Raw genomic sequence first — 22,696 nt, 5'->3', positions numbered from 1 at the left:
GTTACTTCATAACAAAATTTTCAATGTTTTGGGCGCCATCTTGGATGCCATCTTGAATTACTCAAAATGCTCAACTCTGGCAAAGTGGCATCAATCGGATCTGAAATGTACATAACATAAGCTATCAAAAACAGTCAAAACATTTCATTCATACTTCGGAACAAGCTTTTCGAAATGGCACCCTGACTAAAAGACTGCATTTTCGTTTTGCTTTCTTTCATTGAAAACAGTATTAACAAGTGAAAGCTGTGTGATTGTTTGTAGACATCATTTCAGTTGTTATGTATTAATGGAAAAGGGAATAATAAAGGGAGCTTTTATATCATTTATTAAAGCTTAAGCCAATCTCAATGAAACAATAGTTAAAATATTTAAATTGAAATAAATTTAAAGTGCTTATGAACTATCATATATATTGTAAAACAATGATTGTATGGCATTTAGATGAACCTCAAACTTAAATTTTTGTGAGGGGGGAGGGGATTCTAAATGTATCGAATGAAATTCCAATTTTTGCTCTTGTATAAAATACGAGCATGCTCACATACCGTACTTACAATACATCTGAACCATACCTAGTTATATGTTACATCTGAAAGAGCAGGGACATTGGGCGTCATTTAAAAAAACTTTTTCAATACATTTGCCATTGTCTGCAAATTGCCGAATGAGAGTTTTTGGAAGGTCACAGTTACCTCCCATGGGGCCTCCTAATGATATTTTAAAAGGATCTTTCATATGTCTTTTTCTGTATGAGTATGTACTTAGTAACATAAAAATGATTTATGTGGAATTTTGTGCATGGCTTAAATGTTATGAACATTTTTATTGCATTGTTTGTTTATGTATGAGCATAATCCATTTTTTTAATTATGTTTTATTTTACAGGTGTGGCTGCAATCATGTCACTAACAAGATAGTTTGTAAAATCAGTTTCGTGATATGTACATTGTGAAATTAAATTCATTTTTAAAATCATTTATTTGTGGCTTTTTTAAATCCAATTTTTAAACAGTTTAGTGCAAAAACTTTATCAATCTTATGCTTTTTTTTTTTTTTTTAAAAAACCCATGGACGGGGGGGTTTTGGGTTTTTTTGAAAGAAGTGGGGGGTTTTTTTAGAAAAATGTGGGGTACTTGTAGCATATTGTGGCGTAAGTATATGGACGAAGCGCAAAAATTGTCTTGGGGTAAAAAAAAACTGGAAAACTAATTAAAATTCAGCATTTTATGAAGAAAAGTATAAAAGGCGACAAAACCCAAGAAAGGTGAAGTTTCAGATTTTTTAGTTTCCATGATTACCAACAGTTAAGGCAAAGTTACTTCTCGAGTGATAAAATCTATTGTTAATTTTCAATTACTACTTTTTTTTTCTTTTTTTTTTTTTGCATTTTACTTTATTGTATTTCATTTTGTTATACAAAACTACTGTAGAACCTCAAGTGGTTTAAATCCCTTTTTATTGAATTCCAGCTTAATCAAGACATTTCTTTGAACTTTATGTTGCCTGTTTTCCTATTTCTCTGTACAGAGTAAGAAATATTAAACTTTTTCATAAGGTAATGAAAATACTGTACATCCTATTCTATTTTATTCCGATCGTTCGTAAAACCTGTTAATTTCTAAAAAATATACCTTGTTTATTCGAGATTTGTTACTTGTTGGTTTACAGAAAAAAATTCACATGAAAGCCTTTTAGCTAGAGTACTTTCCTCTGTACAGTCTACAAATTTTGAGAAAATCAGAGGTGACAGGACTTAGTTAAGATAATTTGAGTTATTTATTGAACAGTTAAAGAAAAAAGTCAAATATATTTTTTTAATGCGTTAAGAGTTAAGAAATACTATTCAAGTTCAAAATTCATTTTTTTTATGTCTGTTGGTGCAGAACAAGTAAGAAAGAAGTTTAAATTTTAAAAGTATTTAAATTAATTAATTTTTAAAAAATCTTCTCAGAAAATTAAAAATCCAAAAGTGGGCTAAGTAATGAGGGGGGTGGGTTCAAAAAAAACATTGGGTTCAATCCGTCTAACCCTGGTCTATAGGCTTGTAAGTGACTCATTCCTGGATATTGCCTTGAGGTTTATTTATAATTTAATATTAATAGTAAATACTTTTTATATTAATAGTATACACTTTTATGTTAATACATTGTGATAAATTTTAGTATGATTTTTATTGACATAAAAATAAAGTAGTTATAATTGTTTATGAACAAGTCAACAAATGATTAAAAATTTTGCTTTAATGTCAATATTTACATTTTATGTTCACAAATGGGAAATGAGATGCATTAAAATTTACATAGGAATTAAAATGCATTTATATGGCTATAACTCTGTATAAATCTTGTACAATAACACAATACAAATCTTTAAAGATGCAAAATTTATAGATTAAAATACTTTTTAAACAATAACGGCATTCTCAACATTCTTATGCTTTAAAAGGAAATGATCTCAGACACGTGCATTAAACTTTCTGTACTCAAAACCATCAATAACTTTCCAATTTTGGTAAGCAACAAATTCAATTCTACATCCTGGACTGCCTGTATGTCTTAACCAAAGAGCCCTAAATAAATTAAAGAGAAAATAATTAATTATCAATTATGTTTGAAAATTAAATATGTTGTCATTGAAAAAATGTTGGTTTCATGCCCTACAAATCAAGTGTTCATGTGGGGAGGGGGGGGGGGTATCAAAAATTGCTTATTATTTTCACTTGAATGAAATTTTTATTTTTACCATTGAATGACATCTGCATCCTTTTTTTTTTTTTTTTTTTTGTGTGTGTGTGTGTCTCATAATTCAGTCTTAAGTAAAAATACACTTGCAAATGAGATAAACTATACCAATTAGATATCGTTAGTGTGCAATTTTTGTAATGTAACAGAATTTTCATTGTAATAATAAAATGTTGGTAACCAAGTAATAAAATGTTGGTCTCGTTTCTTCAAGCTACTTTTAACTCTTGTTTGGATGTCCAGTTAACATAGATTTTTACCCTTTTTAACATTTTCAACCTTAATTAGTTAATTTATTTTTGTGGAATTCATGCGTTTAATTTAGGATTCCTGCCATCTTCATCAAATAGTCCTTGTCCATCTCACTTGTTAGTATGTTCCCAAATGATTCTATTCTATCAGCAGGAAGTCTCTTGGGGGTAGCCCATAAATGGTATCACATGAAGTGAAGGGGGTAACAACGCATTTTTATTTCAATGTGAGGGGCTCAATAACATTGGTATGTTGGTTCAGAACCACAGATATCTGCTGGACCAGCAGAATATAAATTGTATTAATCCAGGGGATCAATGAAGTGTTATTCCTGTTTTCCTTTCAAAAATTTTAAGCATTATAATTTTGATGCCATAAGAATGTTTGTACTTTTATTCACATACAGAGGTAGAAGTAGTCTTATATTTTCAAAAAAAGCATCAAAAGTGTCCTACATATCCTATATTTTTGCCTGTTGTCCTATATTTCCTATATTCCCATAGTTCGTTATAAAGAACTTAAGAAAATGACTATTGAAAAGCCTTTAGGTCGCTTGATTTGACTTTTCTTTCACAACTTGACAAAAGATAATTCAAGACTGCTTAAAAACAAGATGCATAAATACAAAAAAAATGGGGAAAAAATTTTTTTTTTGGAATGTCTGCCGGCACCCTTCTGTTTGAATTTTGTTGTAAGTGTAGAGTATTTTTGACAAAATTTAAAAATTGTTTTAAGAGAAAGCTTCAGTGATCCATATTTTATGACAAGCTCTCCAAAATATTGATAAAGCACTTTGTCAATAAATCTTCATTAACAACAAAATGTGGTGAAGATTCAGCCTTTATTAATACAAAAAAAAGTGTTTAAAATATATAAATGTATAATTATGCAAAAAAAAAGATTGATATTAAAATTTTTTGAGGAATGGGGATATGATGTTACTTGGAAGTCAATTAATTCATTTTGGAAAAATGCTTTGCAATAATAAATATTGGTCAGCTTTCTAGTTTGCGAATGTCATTTTGGCACCTTTCACAAGACGTTGCATCAGTTGAAAGAAGTTTCCCTCACAGAAAGATACTGACATAAGAAAGATCATCTTAAAGCATTGACGCTATAATAAGAATTTTTAAGGTTAATTAAGATGCTGCAATTGGGAAAGCAATAAGTGCGTGCATTACCAAGGAATAACTGCTGTTTTGTCAAAATTTATCTTGGTGCTAAATACAAAAAGCAATGGAAAAATCTTATAGATATGCATAACAATCAGAGGCAAAAGAATGTAGCATACAATGTTTAGATTTTCCCTTCCAAAAAAAGATTAGTGGAGAAATTTCTACAATATAATATAACATATGGTTTTACCTTTTGTTTATTAAAAACTGCTTATTGGCTCCATATTATTAAACCATGTTACTTTGTTTTGTTTTCTTTTTTCTCTAATTTTATATTGTTTACTAGTGGTATCCGCACGGCTTTGCCCATAATGAAAAATTAAAAGGTCTTTTGGTTCGCCTGTATATTTACAAATAATATGTGGTGAATTTTCTCGCCAATTGGCTTGTACCCATGTTATGGTTCCACGTTCTGATAATTTCGTATCTCGCCAATTGGCTTGTGCCCATTAGAGATGAGTTCGGGCTCATTTTTGAGAGCCCGGGCCCGCCCGAGCCCGAAAATTTGTAACCGAGCCCGAACGATATTGTCTCGGACTGAAATCCGAGCCCGCCCGAGCCCGAAGGAAACTTTATTGTATCAAAAACTGAGCCTTCTACAGTCTGACATGATCTCTCTGTTAATGAAAAATGTTACGTCAAATGTTTTTCATTAACAGAAGTTTCTAAATTTTCTTAAAATGCTCCACTTCAAATGCATTACTGTATGACATATTGCAATAGTAATCGGAAAAAAACACTATAAATAAGCGTTAATTATTATTTTTTTTTTTTGGGGGGGGGGTAAATTTGACATTGATTGAACTGATTTAAATGTTCCTTCAATTTTCTCACAGTAGGAAAATGTTTATTTCCTTTGAATTTGTATGGAGATAGGCGATTGAATATCTGTGCTTGAGCCCGAGCCCGCCCGAGCCCGAAACCTATTTTCGATTCTAGAGCCCGAGCCCGCTTCGGGCCCGGGCTCGGGCTCGGGCTGTCGGGCCCGGGCTGAGCCCGTCTCATCTCTAGTGCCCATGTCACGGTTCCATGTTATGATAATTTCGTATCTCGCCAATTGGCTTGTGCCCATGTTACGGTTCCACGTTATGATAATTTCGTAATTTAGTCGTCCATCTTATATTTTTGTTCCCAAAATTGGAATAGAAAAAGAACCACATCGAGTTTTCGAAAAATCGCTTCGAGGTGCATACTCCCATGCTCCAAACTAATTCTGTGCCAAATTTCATGAAAATTGGCCGAACTGTCTAGGCGCTATGCGCGTCACAGAGATCCGGACAGAGAGACTTTCAACTTTATTATTAGTAAAGATATTAACAATTTAATTAAACATGTACTCAAAATTTTAGGTGAGGAAATCATTTGAATATGCACTACTTACATTTCTTCGACTCTGTCTTTTTCACCTTGTATTTGTCCCATGGCCGTGCCGTACCTAGTGATTCGAATCCATCCTCTGACACCGAGGCGGTCTGCTATCTCTTTAGCATGCTGAAATAGAGTTTGGGAAAAGGGCATCTCAGAGTGATTGGTGACAATTGCAAGCAGCAGCTCAGAATGAATAACAATTTGCTTGTAAAATATATAGAATGCTGTCATTATATGTATGAAACTTTCCCGCATTGTCTCAGTAAATCAGTATTATTTTAAGGTTTCTCATACACTTTTCAAGACATCTGTCGTTGTTGAAATGAATTTTTATAATTTGGTCGTTTCCAAAATTTTAAACGTATTTTTCTCCAAAGTAGCATGCTTAAAAACATAGAATCTGACCATTTTTTAAGTAATTTGTTTAAGTTTAATATTTAAAAAAAAATACTTAAATCGGAGCGCTTTCGTTGTTTACGGCTTCTGCCGATGACATCACAAATGATGAAATGCCATTCTGTGTTGCCATTCACAGTGCAAAATATTTAATTCGCATCTTTACTCACGTGTATTGGCAAAGATATGGTTGATAGCAAGCGTAGAGCGCAACATTTAATTCGCTTCTTGATTATCATAACGTGGAAACGTAGGAAAAAGATGCGGCAAAGTGCATCATTTGTGACGTCATCAAGACCATGCCTTGTTTGAAAAATCGGACATTTTAAAAAATTAATTAAAAAGAAACTGTTGGGAAACTGAAAGTATTTTCTGGGTCCATGTTAATATTATTATTTTTTTGCTCATTCTATCCATTTCAATGACTAAAAGTAGTACTTCTGACTGAAGGAAACCACCCATTCTCAACACAAAGGTAAAACTGAAAGCATATTTCTAGTTTCAGAAACATGCGACAAGGGATGCAAATTTTTTGCCATTCGGAGAGTTTCTGCTTTTTTATTTTGCCATTGGCGTACCTTGCATGGGTGACACCCGGAACAGTAATTTGTGGTGTCAACCCCCCCCCCCCCTCCCCACCCCCCGCTACACACGCAAAAAAATAAATATTCTATGAAAACATGTAATTCTTACGAATTTCAGAAACTACATTTGTGTTATGACGAAATTTTAAGTGGGCTAATATGTATAAAAGATAAATAAAAACATTTTTAATCTTATCTACCCTAGATGCATATATGCAGGCCATCGAGAGGTCAAAAAAGTATGAGGGTGTATAAAATTGATGGCCCCTTAATTATTTCAAACATATCTTAAAAAACAGGGAAAGATGATGGGATTTAGTTTTTTCGGATCAGAAAGAGTCACTACTAGGTCTAAAAATGTACAATATGAACCTAATCTTGAGTACAGTATGCATTCTATGATGTGAGGTGAGAAAAGGAAAGTTTGGGGGGTTCTCCTCCCCCCCTCAGAAAATTTTCAAACTTTTAGTCTTAAAAATGCATTTTAGCTTCATATTTTTCATAAACTTGCAATTCTACTTTGACTGTCAGTCATCCCCCAGATCGAGGCGGACCCCTCCCCTCTGTAGCGACGCCACTGATTTAGCTATTTATTAAATCTGTTTTCTTTCGATTTTTCGTGGAAAATTTAGTTTTTAATTAAGTTTAAACTTTCCGAAATCTCGGATTTTAAAGTTGAAATACCTTATTTTATAGATAAAGCTGTTTCAGGTTCGCACGAACTCGAAACAACAATCAGCAGCACTTTTCTGTTGTAAAGGGTGTTTTTTTTTAGAGGTATAGAACTTGAGGTTCAAATAAAACACCGTTAAATGATAGAAATCGCCATGAATTTGGCTTTATTCGAAAGATGATTCTTTGCCATTTTTATTTAAATGTGATTTCTGGTATGTGGCCACTTCCGCTGGCTTGGAGAGCGTCTAATCGGGAAGTCCAATTTTCTATCACTTTTTGCATCAATGGGTACCGTATGTGAGTGATACGTGGCGAATGTTCTCGTCCAAGGCGTCAATCGTCTGTGGCTTATCGGTGTAGACCTGAGACTTCACACAGTTCCACAAAAAAAAAAGGCCAGCGTAGTTAAATCGCATGATCTCGCAGGCCAATTCACGGAGACCATTAAGCGAAATTATTCGTTCACCGAAAGTTTCTTTCAATAAATCAATTGTGACACGCGCTGTGTGGCGTGTTGCACCGTCCTGCTGTCTATTCATGATGAAATGGCAAACCAAACTAAACACAAAACAAGTGACGACTATCAAAATGGCCCACAGATCAGTGTTCCCGACTTAAAAGTTCTTTACCTATATATATATATATATATATATATTAGGGTGGTCCTTATTTATATGGGAAATTTTTCCCTAGTTTTGTGATACTATAATAAAAAGTAATCGGTGCAAAATTTGAACTCGATCGGTCAATAATAACACGTGCCCCTAGGACGTTGAACTTAAACACTTTTGATAATTTTCCCACAAATCTTCGAGTTTTTACTTCAGACCCCGTACATCGTTTCTCCTATGTTTGCAAAATATTTTTACAGCGAGGTAGCACTAAAATTAATCTTTTTAATTAATTTATATCGTCTAAAGATCTTACATTGAATAAGAATGTAATTGCTTTAGAAACTTTACCTTAATCGTACGCTTTTCTCAATGTATCTCAATCGTGTGCATTTTTTTCTGATAGTCTTGGAGTGTCTGTAAAATACTAAATTGCTTTTGTGACTCATATTTGGTAAATTGATTGTGAAATTCTTCGATTAATTGTGCTCCTCTTTCAGTTGTATCATTCACAACTTTCAGCATTTTAATGATATCTCTTCCCTTTAAATAGCTTCCTCCATTTTGCCATGAATCAGGATCAAATAGGAAAACATCTTTTGGTGTTAGTAACTTATCAAACAGTTTTATTGATTTGTAATTGATTCTATAAAGAGGAAGATCTTTACTAAGAAAGTATTCCAAATCATCTACTGTTATTTGAAATTTTTTATACAGTCATCAGACACGTCTTCCTAGTCAGCAAGCATTTTTTTGAAGTAGTCTTTTCCTATCTTCAAAGTTAATTCCTTCATTCAATACGGACAAAGCTACTAGTTTATCCCCTAAGTACCATAAGTGATTTATGAATTTTTCAATCACTGCTTCTGCTGCATGTTTGTCATCATTTTGTACGCTGCAGATTTTTTAGACACTAGACTTTATATTAATTTGAAAGGCCTAGAAAGGGTTGCTGCGAAAACTATATCTTCATACAACATTTAACTGTAAAACAGCATTTACGGGCAATCTCTTCATGTAAGGTCAATTTAAATTGTTTCCTAAATATATAAGTATTCAAACAATAAATTCCTTTTGCCACCCATCTGGCTCACAGATAAGCTTCAGGTTGCCGAAAACATATCCCTGTAGGAGCGAGGACTTCACCAAGAAAAATTATTACACGTTATGAGAATTCTCTGTAATATTTCTTAATTCCGCTTTCTATGAACAATAATATGTCATCAAATTCTTCTTTTAGAATTTAAGTGGTATGGGTAATTTTTGAATTTTTAAGTGCTTAAATAATGGAATATCGAGTCTAGAACTAAGAAAAGCAAGAACTTCTTTAAAGACACTCTGAAGTACGATTTCAAGTGCATGATGATAGCAATACAAATGCAATAATTACATGCACAGTTTATACGGCCGGTATTGTAAGCTGCTGTATAAAACACTACAGCTTGAACAGTTAGCAATAAAGAGCAATCATCTATGATATCACACATATACAACTGAAGAAATATCTCAAAAATTCTGAGTAGCTGTTCAACATTGGAACCTGAAGCTATCATGGTAAACCTATCCGGCGTTTTTTTCCAAATACATCTGGATGTAGCTTTGTATATATCCCAGGGAATAAATAAAAACCTAAATTTAAATTCACGAAATCTGATTTTACCTCTCGAAGATTTTCTCTTGCTCTCTTAAGGGATGTGCGATTGATCATAAGGTTATTTGGATTTAAATTTACTGCATCTACATAGGCTGTTAATAAATGAGCAGCATCTTTGTCCCTAATATGGCATTTGTCTAACATTGATGAAATGCGAGCAGATCTCAATGGTTGTCAAGCTTTTTTGCGTTGTGGTAGACCAGATATAGAAAAAAATGGTTCAACAGGTTAGGATAGATACCCATTTCGGTTTCTAAATCTTGTGAAATGCAAGAGGAATTTGATGATAATTAAGGACTATGTACTGAAATAGAAGACAGTTTAAAATACAGTAAACTCCCGATTATCGGCGGTCGGATTATCCGCTGCTCGGATTATCCGCGGGTCTCTTCAATTTTTTTTCTTAACGGTGATGATTTACTGAATGTTGCAAAATGCACCTGTTTTTACTTTGCAAGTGCATAATTTACTTTTCGAGATTTTTATTTCTTTTTTCTCCTTTCCATCATATCCAAATTCCAAAGTTAGCGAAACCAGACTAGTTGGAACCTGATTTATACACCTGCAGTCCTTAAGCAGTTTACACTCATTGTTCAATAAAAACCCCTTCTCTCCCCTTCACGATTTTTTTTTTTTTTTTTTTTTTTTTGTTCCGACCTCACTCAAACTCCCCCCAGAATTCCAGCCCTATTCCAGGCAACCAACCAGTTGCATTCTGTTTTGGATTGACGTTATAACGAATCTCTTATCTCTGTTTGCTGGAGTCCTAATCAGTGTCAGTTAAACTGTTAGTCTGACTTGCTTGCCTTCAGTTGAAAACGGTTTTCAGAAATGAGCGAAAAAAGAAAGAAAGTTGTCTTGTCTATCCAAGATAAGTTGGAAATAATTCAGAACGTCGCAAATGGTTCCACACAAAAACAAATGAGTTTACAGTATGGAATTGGAGAATCGACCGTAAGAGGAATCCTGCAACAAAAAGATAAACTGGCACAATTTGCCTCTGCAACGAACATTTCAACATTCATGAAAAAAAGAAAGACTTTGAAAACCAGCACTTATGAAGAATTGGATGCGGCGTTACTCAAATGGGTGAACCAATTAAGAAGCAAAGGTACTCCCATATCCGGACCAATAATTCCTGCTAAAGCTAAGCAATTTTTTGAAAAGCTTCAAATTGAAGGGACATTTGATGCGTCTTCAGGATGGCTGTCAAGATTTAAAAATCGTCACGGTTTTAGAGAAATCGGAGTTTACGGAGATAAACTAAGTTCTGACAAAGAAGCTGCAGAAAACTTCAAGAAGGAATTTAAACAGTTTTTAATGAAAGAAAATCTTTCTTATGAACAGGTGTACAACGCAGACGAGTCTGGTCTTAATTGGAAGTGCCTACCAACTCGAACTTTGGCTTTTGAAAAAGAACGTCAAGCGCCAGGTCATAAATCTAGTAAAGAACGATACACAATTATCACTTGCAGCAATGCAACTGGAAACCAAAAACTGAAACTCTTAGTGGTTGGGAAAGCAAAAAAACCAAGATCATTTAAAGGCACAAGAGCTGAAAATCTGCCCGTTCACTATTTCAATCAACAAAAAGCATGGATGAACCAAGATATATTCCAGAAATGGTTCAAAGAACATTTTATTCCTCAAGTGAGAGAGCATCTCAAGTCCCAAAACTTGCCGGAAAAAGCCGTATTGTTGATTGACAACGCCCCGTCTCATCCAGGGGGAAGTGTTTTAAACTCAGCAGACGGAAAATTTTTCGTAAATTTTTTGCCACCTAACGTTACGGCACTTATCCAGCCCATGGACCAAGGTGTAATTGCTGCTATAAAAAAAAACTATCGTACCAACCTTTTGTTAAAGAGGATTGAAGAGGGAAATGATCTTCAGAGTTTCTGGAAAGATTACACGATTCTTGACAGCATTTATGACATTAACAGTGCTTGGGAAGCTGTCAAAAAAACGACTTTAGTAAAATCGTGGAGAAAACTTTTACCAGAAGTTGAAATGCCCACAGAAATTTCACAGAAAGAAGTTACTGCAGCTGATTTGGCAGAATTGGCGAAATCTGTTCCCGGAGGAAGGGATATTGATGAAGAAAACATTATCGAATGGATGAATTGTGATTCTAGCGATCCCGGCTTCGAACATCTCACTGATGACGAGATCCTGGCTGGAGAAATTAGTGCAATGAACGATGAGGATGAAGAAGACGGAGGAGCAGAGTAGCAGAACAAAGTCAGCCACGAAGCAGCTCTCACTCACGTCGACGGACTGATTAAATATTTAGAGGAGCAGGATGACACATCACTTTGTGATAAGATGCTACTGAAAAAACTTCAATCACAAATTAAAAAGAATAGTTTTAAAATGAAAAAACAGAAACAACTAACCGACTATTTTGTAAAAATTTAAGGTAAATGTATACCTATAGTTATTAAATGTTTTTTAAATTGAGAAATGTGTGTTACTGTTCGTTTTTAGCTTTTGCATATATTTTTTACATTCAATGTTATCGTTTTTAGCTATAATTTGCATGTATATGTGAGTGTTATTCATATTTTTATAGCTTTTATATACACTAGTATGGCTTTTTGCCTATTATTCGGATTATCCGCGGTTTTCGCTTATCCGCGGCTACCGCGCCACCCTATTCCGCGGATAATCGGGAGTTTACTGTACATATTTTTATACATTATTCCGATCTGGATTTTTTTTTAAATTTATATTTTAGATATGGAAAATAGAGTTTATTTTTATGGTAGGGTAATCGGGGATTTTTCAAAATTTAAATTTTAAGAATGTATAAACATTTAAGTATATAACTAAAGAACAGCGAATTAAAATTTAATTGTCATTACTTATATTTATAGCATGGAAACCTAGTGACCCTATTTGCCACACCTATTACACACACAGAAAATTTTCTAAATCAACACACCCAAAGCCTGAAGGAGGCAATTTGTTGTTGTCAAAAATCATTCATAAATGGCCTAGGCCATTCATTAATGGACTTTAGAATCCCTTGTATCTATCTTGGTGGAAAGAAATGTTCCCCCTGCCGCTTGGTTTGAAACGAGCGCGAATAGCGGTATGACTGTCCCAAGCCCATTGGTGTACTTGTACCCTATGTAATATGTAAAATTTTACAGAATGAAAGTGAGAGAATGGTTGGTCTGGAAGTAGCAACATCTATTGATGTTCAAAATTACTTTAAATATGAAACCAAGGAATATTTTTACATAAAAATGAGAAAACCCCGCAATTTTTTTCTTAAAAACTCAAAAAAAGGAGGCCTTAGGGGCACGTGATAATATTCATTGGATTGACTTAAAATTTTGCATAGATCATTTATTTGTATAATGGAACAAATTGAGGGGGTGTCGTATAAAATATCTACAACTTCAAAAATAAGGACCACCCTAATAATATATATATATATATATATATATATATACTATATATATAATATATATATACTATATATATATGAAACCCTTTAGATGAGAAAAAAAAAAACCCTTCAGATACAAGATGCGTCACTTGCCAAACTTCATCTTGTTGATCATTTTCATTTCATTTATTCTGGCCAAGTCTTGGCTCAGAGTCCGAAAATTACATAGGGACTCGATAAAAAAAAAAAAAAAGAGAATGTCATTCATAGGATTTTCTTTTTCTAAGTGTGTGTGAATTAATTTATCAGGCAGGATACTTCAGAAAGTGTATCCTTTAGATGCAAAATAAAAAGATTAATAAATATATTCAACAACAAGTTTTTCTGATATCATTATTCTTTTAAAGATAAACTAAGGATATAATGTGTGTAATGTTTATGATAAGCTTGCACAATGTGTCAACAGATATTTAAAGAAACACATGCTTTGTAGAATTGTGTAGAAAAATGACTTACTTGAATGAAATTTACACCTGAAAACAAAGAAAAGTTGAATTAGAAAACGTTTGATATTAGTATGCACAAATTCATATAGTACATATAATGAAACTAAAAAGTTTGATCCTCTAATGGCGTTTGTACAGTGGCGCACATAAAAAGAGAGTCCGGACCCCCTCTTATCCGCCCTTGGATTTTTTTGGTTGACCGTAATACTATTTACAGTGGCTCCCAAAAGTGTTCGTACACTTTGAAAATTTTTTAGTAAAACCAAAATAACGCGAAACTGAATTCGAATATGAAATCCAATATTTTTTCACATCATTCTTATGTCATTCTAAATAAAAGCCTGTAGTTTTTTCAAAATATTGACGGATCTTCTTTTTGAAATGGGTCAAAAAAACGAAGAAACAGAAATTATACGTCATAAAAGTCATCGTACACTCAAATATTTTCGAATAAATTCATGATTAAAATTATCATGTGTCGTTTTTTTTATTATTATTTTTGCATTGTGTTGACCTTTAAAAGTCATTCGGCTTTAATTTTTTGTTTATTTATTTCTTATTGTTATGCTTAATTACTTTAAAATGGCTGGTATTCGTAAAAAACCATAAACGCCATTCGAAATTTGATCTTTTTCCTCACAGTAGCGGGTAAATTCGTTTGAAATGTCTCTAAATTAGTTAACTTATACCAATCTATTGTGAAGTGCTTGATAAAATGCTTTAAAGAGAAGAATGGGACCGAAAACAAGGTAAGAAAAGGTCAACCGGCAAAGTTGACAAAGCGTGACCGGAGATTTACAGTTAAAAAAGTTATGAAAAATACACATCTGAGTGCTATAAAAGTTTCTGCATAGTTAAATGAAAATTTGTACATTTAATTTCCACCTAAAATTGTTCGCCAAGTTCTCTGATTAGCTGGATTAAACGGGACCTCTTCAAGCAGAAATTTTCTTGGCCGTGTGAAAAACAGAAAGCTTACGCAAAATCAATGATAAATAAGCTCAAAACGTTTTGGAATTACGTCTTACTTTCAGATAAAATTGAATTCAACATTTTTGGTTAAATTGCTGTATAACTGTAAATTGAAGAAAAAAATAGGAACTTAATCTGAAGACCTTAGTTGGATCATAGTATAATCAGGACGGTGAAGGTGTTCTTGTGTAAGGGTGCATATCAGCATCAGGACTTGGTAGTTTCGGATTTTTTGATGAAATAATGAATCATACTGTTCATTTCAATATTTTAAAAACCAATTTTAAACTCCAGCCAAAAATTTGGTTCTTGGAAACAACTTTTTTTTATCAAAATAACGATAAGAAGCACACGGTTTTCAACGTTTGCGTCTAGTGCCTCAAAAATTGTCCTAAAGTTTTGGAAATATCCCTTAAATCTCCAGATTTGAACTTAATGTAACATACGTGAAATACACCGCCAGCTCAGTCATTTCCAGCCGAGGACTGCAGTTTCGTGCTTCTTAGCACTCATCAGCCCGGCATAGGAAAGTGACTGAGCTGGAGATGGAAAACCTCTTAAGGAAGCCAAGAGTGCGAAACAAACTGGTAGCAATAATTTACTGAATATTAATATAACATATTTAGATATATCTGGAGATCTAGATTTCGAAAATACTGCTTTGAAACGAAAATAGAGCTAGAAACAGTAAAACTCGAAGTGTTACTCAGAAATTACGCAAAAAAAAAGAAAGAAAAAACAATGAAATTTATTCCCAGACGTTTAAAAGGTGTTGTTGATACTGCATGATATTCTAAAAAATAATAACTTAATAAAAAGTTAAATTACTCAATATTATATAGACGTTTTTTAAAGTGTACGAAGACTTTTGTGACATAAAATTTCCTGCACTTCTTGGTTTTTTATTTAAAAAAATAAGTTTTAATATTTAAAATAAAAAAAAAATATGCAGTTTTGTTACAAATTGATCATAGATCTTATAATTAAATACCTATCCCGAAATATTAATTCTAACCAATGGATAGGGTCGTATTTCATTGAAAGTCGTAGGTGTACGAACGCTTATGGGAGCCACTGTATATGGTATGTAAAATAATTCCAAGCAAAAGGTAGCAATAATTTTAGATTTAATAGATAAATGATAAAATAAAATATATTTTCTCTCTTTCTTCCCCTGCAAAATCGAACTGTGAGTGAACATAAATTGTGTTCTATAAAGATGATTTTGTTTCGCTGTTTTTATTTTAATTGTGAGAAAAGTAATCACATCCATTCTTGCGCTTTCTAGTATTTTAATTATTTGCTATTATTAAATTTGTTTTATTAACTAACGCTAAGTAATTATTCAACGTTTTTAAATATTGATTTTTGTTGCCGGCCATCGATAAAATCAAAAGAACATGTTTGAATGCGTGTTGGAGTATGATATGAGAATGGTGGACCTTCGAACCTGCCCCCCCCCCGCTTCCCCTTTTGAAAAATTCTAGTGTGCACCACTGCGTTTGAATTACTGTTTCAGCACCGGTGGAAGTATATAAACGGTTTAAATCGAATGTCTGGCATCGCATTTATTCCGGAGTTATATTTGGTCAAAACATCTTTAAACCTGGAAAGATATACTTTATTGTGAGACCTCAGTAGGCGATGGTCAACGCTCTCGCTCTTGAGGGGGTCTTTTGTGTTTGGGAGGGTGTACGCCATTGTTTTTTTAGCAGGGTGGGCACCTCTGCATATTTGCATGCTCGTATTTTATCATGCGGTAAAATACGGAATTTCATTCGGTAAGTTGAGAATTTTCCCCTCCCGAAAATTTTAGTTCGATTCTCTTTTCCACTATTCAATATTTGGTAATCATATGTATTGCGTTGCGTTTTTCTTTCAAAACGTCTCGTTTCCACTGAATTTCATTTAGTAATTTTTACTGTAATATAATTTTCAATGGAAAATAAAAATCATATTTAAATATTTTTTTTTTTTTTTTGAGCAATCACGATTGCTTATTGCTTTCATTTCACCGTCCTTGATGTTGTGATTCCTTTTTCAGCTTGGACCAGGTTCACCAGCACCACCGCCCACCGGCCTCTGCAGGCGCGGGTCTGAGTACTGCCTCCAGGAATCCGTTTCTCCTGGTCGGGGGCGTCCATGTCCTACGCACACACACACACATACACACACACGCTCATACAGACAAGCCTTTGCACACATACACACACGTCTACATGCATACACACAGGTCTATGCACACACATAAGCCTACACATGCACACACACACACACACAACTATACACACGTAACCGCCCAGGAGGAGGGGTAGGCTTGGAGGGACAGGAGCTGTTTCTGGAAACAGTACCCCTGACGAGTGGGGCCCCCAACAATGAGTGGGGCCCCCTGAACAATGAGTAGGGCCCTGTCGCAATTCGTTATTGCGAAAAACGTGAATTGAACTCAAAATTTCAAAATACAAATTAATTATCTTTTTTCTTTTTTTTTAAATTTTATTTCAAAGAAACTAAACGAGCCGTTAAGCAGCAGCGGTAAAGCATGCAATAATGCTTCAAGGTCATTTGAGTTTACGTTCTATTTACTCCCCTACCGTTTTAAAAATACGCTTCAGTTTCTTGATCAGCCGCCAAATATTTTGAAATCAACGAAGCAAGTATTTTCCTTCTTCCGCGAAATTTTGAGATAACAGAATCACGGTTGGAGTTGTCAAGACTAAATTTGACTTTTCAATGTAAAGGCAATTTCAATTTCAAACGCCCCTCTCTTTCAATTGTTGTTGATTTTATCGCTGATATTTTTAATTGTATACATATTTACTATATACGATCCGTTAAAGGTCTATCTTAAGGGTTGACAGCTGTTGCAGATGCTCCGCCCCCCCCCCCCCTCCGCTCTCTGTTTTGGAAAAAAAAATGTATATGCGTTTGTAGTATGTATTTTGCTGTCTTTTACTTCCTTTTACAAAAAGGGAAGTATTGTATTCGCAAAAAATATTTCAATCAAAAATCGACTTTAATTTCCATTTTACTCACCTCCAAATAAATGTTGAGTTTTTTTTTTCGACTCAAACACACGTGGATAAGAACGTATAGACACGCGAAATATCCATTTTGACGATTCCCGAGTTAATTACAACGAGTTTTCTCGTGACGTCTGTATGTACGTATGTATGTATGTGCGTATATGCGTATGTAGGTCGCATAACTCAAGAACGGTATGTCCTAGAAAGTTGAAATTTGGTACGTAGACTCCTAGTGGGATCTAGTTGTGCACCTCCCCTTTTGGTTGCATTCGGGTGTTTCTAAAGGGGTCTTTTGTCCCTTTTTGGGGGGAAATCATTGTTAATTTCGATGTGAACTCAAGCAGGGCCGGATTAGCCATAGAGCAGAAGTAGCAAATGCTACGGGCCCCGCGCTTCTGGGGGGCCCCGCGCCGTGAGAAAAAATTCCAGAAAAAAAACTACTTTCCGTACTTTAAATCGTTTAAATTTCTCTCTACGTTTCTCTTTTTATTTATATTTAGCTTTCTAAATGCTCAGGTAAATTAAAAATCTTATTTTTTCGATAGTTTGCTTTCCAGAAATTTCTCCCAATTGAAGTCTTAAAAACGCAATTTTAGTTGATCTTTCTTAGTGGGAGGAGAAAAAGCTCCGTTGGGTCAGAAAAGTTTCAAAACTGACCTAAAAATTACAATTTTAGGCAAAGTTTTAAAAAAAGTTTTGGTTGTTTCTTAACAATAGAGGAAAGGGGAAGGGGTTTTTTACTGAAATTGTGCTCAAAACTGAAGTCAATTTCAGGCTATCTTTGGGAGGAAAGGGTTTGAGGGATCGACCCATGGTATAACTGAAAACAAAATTTTATGCTATGTGGGAAGATTAGAGAAAAGGGTGAGGGTCTGAACTCCCTCAGAAACAATTCTGTCTTCAAGTTTCAATCCGTGGTTTTAGAATATCTCTGGAGACGTTATTGTGGGGGGGGGGGATACGGGTTTTGCTTCACAAAATGTTTGAAACTGAAATCTTCAAGACACAGGCTATCTTTAGTTCTAACTTTAGGTAAAGAGTGATGCTTTGGAGCCTTTTCCCCCGAATGTTGAGAAGCTAGGGAAGTAGGTAGGCATTTTCCTTTCGATTTTTTTTTTCAAATTTTTAAAAATTTAAGTGTTTTCTCCGGAATTTTTCGGAATTTAGGCTTTAAAAACTCAAATTTAAGCCAATTTTTGTTGATAGCAGAAGAAGGAGGATGCTAAAATTCTTAAAGCATAAATCCTAAAACCACATTTTAAGGCTCTCTCTGGTGATGTTAGACAAGAGAGGGAAAAGGGTTACCATCCAGAAATTGTTTAAAAGTGCTTTCTTCTTAAAGCTTTCAAAATTGTAGTCCTGAAAATGTAATTATTAATCATCCTAACCTCTTTTTGGTTACTTAACTTAATGTCAACTTATCACCCTCAAAATATTCCGCCCGTGACAAGACCCGTAGATCCGGCACTTTAAACAACAATGAGCCAAATTAAGAGATCATGATAGAAGAAAAGAAAAAGATTCTGAGACTTCACACTTATGCTGAGCGAAATAAATGAATTGTTAAGAGAATATTATTTTTTGATGATGTAAAATAATTATGTGTAGTAGAAAAGCTTTAAATATCGTTTTTAATATTTTCCTCTGAGTGGGAGGGAACTAAGAAGCTGCCACCCATGCCCCGAACCTAACCCCTTTCTTTTGCATCACCAAAGGTAGCCGAAAACATTTTTTTATTCAAACTTGAAATTCAGAAAAATTCAGGAAGAAAACTGCTTAACATAATCGAAAACCCGCTAAAACTGCTTTCTGGAACTTCAGTTTCGAAAAATTTCCATGGGTGTAATCTCGTGCCCGATCCCGTCCTATAACGTCTTCTAATAAAGTGGCCTACAAATGCTTATTTTGGACTATAATTTCAAAAAATTTCAATGGGAGTATACCTCTCCCCCTCCAACGATGGTCTAAAATGTACTTTTAAGACTTAAACTTCGAAAATTTTCCGGGTTGCCTCGGAGAGTGCCTGAACCCCACCCCATACCGAAACGTAACCCGCGATGGCCTATCTATCACGTTTTCACAACTTCACTTTCGAGAAATTTCCAGGGGATGGCTTTCGCGAACTCCGCCCCAAAATCGCCAAAGAACGTAAAAAAACAACATTTCAGAGTATATAATTTCAAGAATTTTTGCTTAAAATTGTGTTTTTAGGTTAATAACAGATAATAAATTCAAAAATTTTCCAATGGGACCTCCTTGAACACCACTCTTTCCTCTCTCTACCACATTATTAAGGATAATCTACAGTTTTATTTAAGACTTCGATTTTAAAAAACTGCCTGATGAGTCGCTGTGAACCCAAATTTTTTTCTTTGATCTTACCTAAGATAGGATGCAATCGCGTTCTTTGACTACAGTTTCTCCAAACAATGGCATCCGAATCTTCTCTTCCTAATATGATCAGGGGTCGTTAGAATTGAGTTTTTAGAATTGAAATATCGAAAATTTTCCGGGGGTAAGCCCCCAAACCCCCTTTATTTATATCGTCCAAAAATTGCTTTTTTGGAATTAAAAGTTAAAAACATGTAATAACGGGAAGACGAGGAGCAATAGAAGGGAATCATAACTATCGTAAAGCTCTAAAACTACACCCATGTTTATGTATTCACGCATGTTATAAGTACACCTCCCGTCTCCATGAAGAAGTGCTATATCATTCGAATATTGTTTACTATATCATTCGTAAACGAGGGCCCCTTGGAAACATTTGCTACGGGCCCCGCGCTGGCTTAATCCGACCCTGAACTCAAGTGGTGTTATAATTTGGCGGACACTTGGCGATATATCGCCAGTATTTTGGTCGCCAGCTTGGCGTTGCAATTCATTTGCAATTTTCCAAGGTATCCATTTGTAATGTTTTATGTAATTTGCTTGGGCTACTAACGAAATGTTTGGACATTCCACTTATTGTCCCACGCACCTGCTAAAATCCTTCTCACGCTTTCTGTTGCCAAAATTATTTCTAAAAATAACTTTTATCACTCTTCTGACAAACCTTTTGTCTTCTATATAACCTATCCCTATCTAACCTCACTATTTTGATTTTCATGAAAATCGGTTGAACGGGGCAGAAGGTGCTACTCTGCAGTGCCACCTGGTGGCCAGTGGCTTCAATGAGCATATTATGCACCTTCTCCGTGGAAAAAATACATATATATAGCAATTTTCATAATAATCGATCCAGGTATCAAGTGAAGCCGTGACTATACTCAAATTTTGTACCCACGCAGTTTGCAAGATCAATCAATCGCTAAAAATATCAAAAAGAAAAAGTTTTAAATCCCCCCCGTTGCATGAAAAGCCATAAAACAATAAAGAAAGAATTTATTTGTTCAAACTCAAGAAAAATGGCATCTTTCACGCGAATTAATTTCTGCAGCCGATAATTTTATTTGTATTAATCCAATGGATTGTGACTTAAATTGGAATAAAAAAGGAACTATCGATCGGATTTTTTTCGAACTGGTCTATAAACATTCCCAGTACCAAAAATAACAAACGGTGAAAGTTTCAGCCAAATCTGCCGGGTAGTTTTTGAATTCATGGATGACATACAGACAAACATTCATTTTTATATATATAGATAAGAGATTGTTTCTTGTCTTTGCTTTTGCAAAAGTACCAATGACATCATTATACTCTAGATTCTGAGTGAAATCATTATTTATTTTTAATTAGCGTGATAAATTAAGGAGATTTTGGGTCCCCCTGAACCCTGAAATCAAAGAGCAGGGGCCTGTGCCCCGCATGCCCCTGCGATAATCAGGCTCTGATTCCACCCAAAAATTAAGACGTAATTTCCTACCTACCATGCAAGTATCCGAAAACTTCAAAATTCACTTGAGTCAATACCATCATTGCGAAAGGATCTTCTTGCCATATCCTTTTTGGGTAGCGCCAAACAATGATTTCCCTTCCTCTCATTTTTAGAACCGATGAAGGGGCTTTCGAACGCGTTGAAATGCTATTAAACAGACGATCGGGAGAACAGCGATTTTTCGAAGTCTTTTCGTTCGTTTCTTTGAAGGACGTACCTCCGATGGCAGTTTGCCCTGTTCTTTACGTGGGCGGCAAAAAGTGGGTGAAATTCTCTGCCAAAACGTGCCAAATTGGCTATGGATTCAATTTCTTTCCCTCTACGAGAAGTCAAAAAGAAACGCTTAGTTAACTCACAGATTTCCAACTCCAACAAATAATGTTTTTTGCTCTCCCCTTTTTGTTTTCTTTCCAGAAAACTGCTGAACAATAGAATTCCCATTCGACCCGGAAATGAGTAAAAGCCTTAAAAAAATATTAGCTGACAGCGTTAAGGATTTGGGAACACAGCGTTCTAGTTTTTTGAAAGATATTTTTAATTTTTCTCACGATGAAGCTTTTAACAAACTGTATACTTTCCTGCAAGAGGTAGACTTCATATGAGGTAGTTCATACCTTAATGTGTTTTTTTTATACATATGTATATTATGCTTAGCAATACCATGAAAAGAAAATTAAATCATTTATGAAACAAGGAGAAAGAAAATTAAATAATAATAATTACACTCACTGCAAAAGTTAAGCACGGAGAGGTAAAATGCGAAAAAAATGATAAGTACTGCTTCGATTGAGACGAAATTCGATAGGAAAGTAGTAAATGAGTTTATGCAATGAGCAAAACAAAACAAAAAAACAAAGAATAAATAAACAAATAAATATAGAGATAAAAACAATAGTACATTTTCATAAATTAAAAGATGACGTCATATTAAGGTCATTTACAAAATATTGTTTATACTTAAAGAAACAACAAAAACAGACTTTAATAGGGTATGTTAGCTCCGATCATCAGCATACAAAGTTTACAGCGTGTAACCACGCATTTTATAAGGTGATTAACCACCGCAGAATCGAATAGGGTTTCCGTTAAAACCGGGGGATTTTTAGATTTTAAAAGGAGGAGGTTCTGATCTCGTCGGATTTGTTTTTTCTTTGTACAATGTTCCATAATTACTCGAAGACACCTGTAACCAGAGGCGTGCACGGGGGGGGGGGACAACTGTTGGTCCGGGCTCGAGCCTGAAGGAGGCCCAATATTTTTAAAACTAGGGGTGAAATATAGGGGTAAACAATATGAAGAGGGGCCAGCAAAAGTCATTTGTAACGGGCCCCAAAATTTCTGTGCACGCCCCTGCCTGTACCGATATGGAAAATTCTTTTTTTGTTTGAAACGGTATACTACTTCCACAGCTGTCTAATGGTAATCAAGTTCGGGGTTGATGAAATTGAGAAACTCTTCA

The 22,696-nt window shown here is 34.6% G+C and overlaps 1 protein-coding gene across 1 annotated transcript; it reads right to left on the bottom strand.

The window, feature by feature from the left end:
- Positions 1 to 2,225: 2,225 nt before the first annotated feature.
- Positions 2,226 to 21,470, bottom strand: LOC129232514 (acylphosphatase-2-like). Its single transcript, XM_054866653.1, has 4 exons — positions 21,230 to 21,470; positions 13,373 to 13,389; positions 5,553 to 5,662; positions 2,226 to 2,572 (listed from the first exon to the last, which is right to left on the bottom strand). The coding sequence occupies exons 1-4, from the start codon at positions 21,342 to 21,344 to the stop codon at positions 2,458 to 2,460; spliced, it is 357 nt and encodes a 118-aa protein (XP_054722628.1). The 5' UTR covers positions 21,345 to 21,470; the 3' UTR covers positions 2,226 to 2,457.
- Positions 21,471 to 22,696: the final 1,226 nt, after the last annotated feature.

This window comes from Uloborus diversus, unplaced genomic scaffold (genome assembly GCF_026930045.1).
Source record: "Uloborus diversus isolate 005 unplaced genomic scaffold, Udiv.v.3.1 scaffold_1225, whole genome shotgun sequence".
In the NCBI taxonomy this organism is placed as follows: Eukaryota; Metazoa; Arthropoda; class Arachnida; order Araneae; family Uloboridae; genus Uloborus; species Uloborus diversus.
Note: the sequence above shows the minus strand (reverse complement) of the source record. Positions and strands in the feature narration are given on the sequence as shown.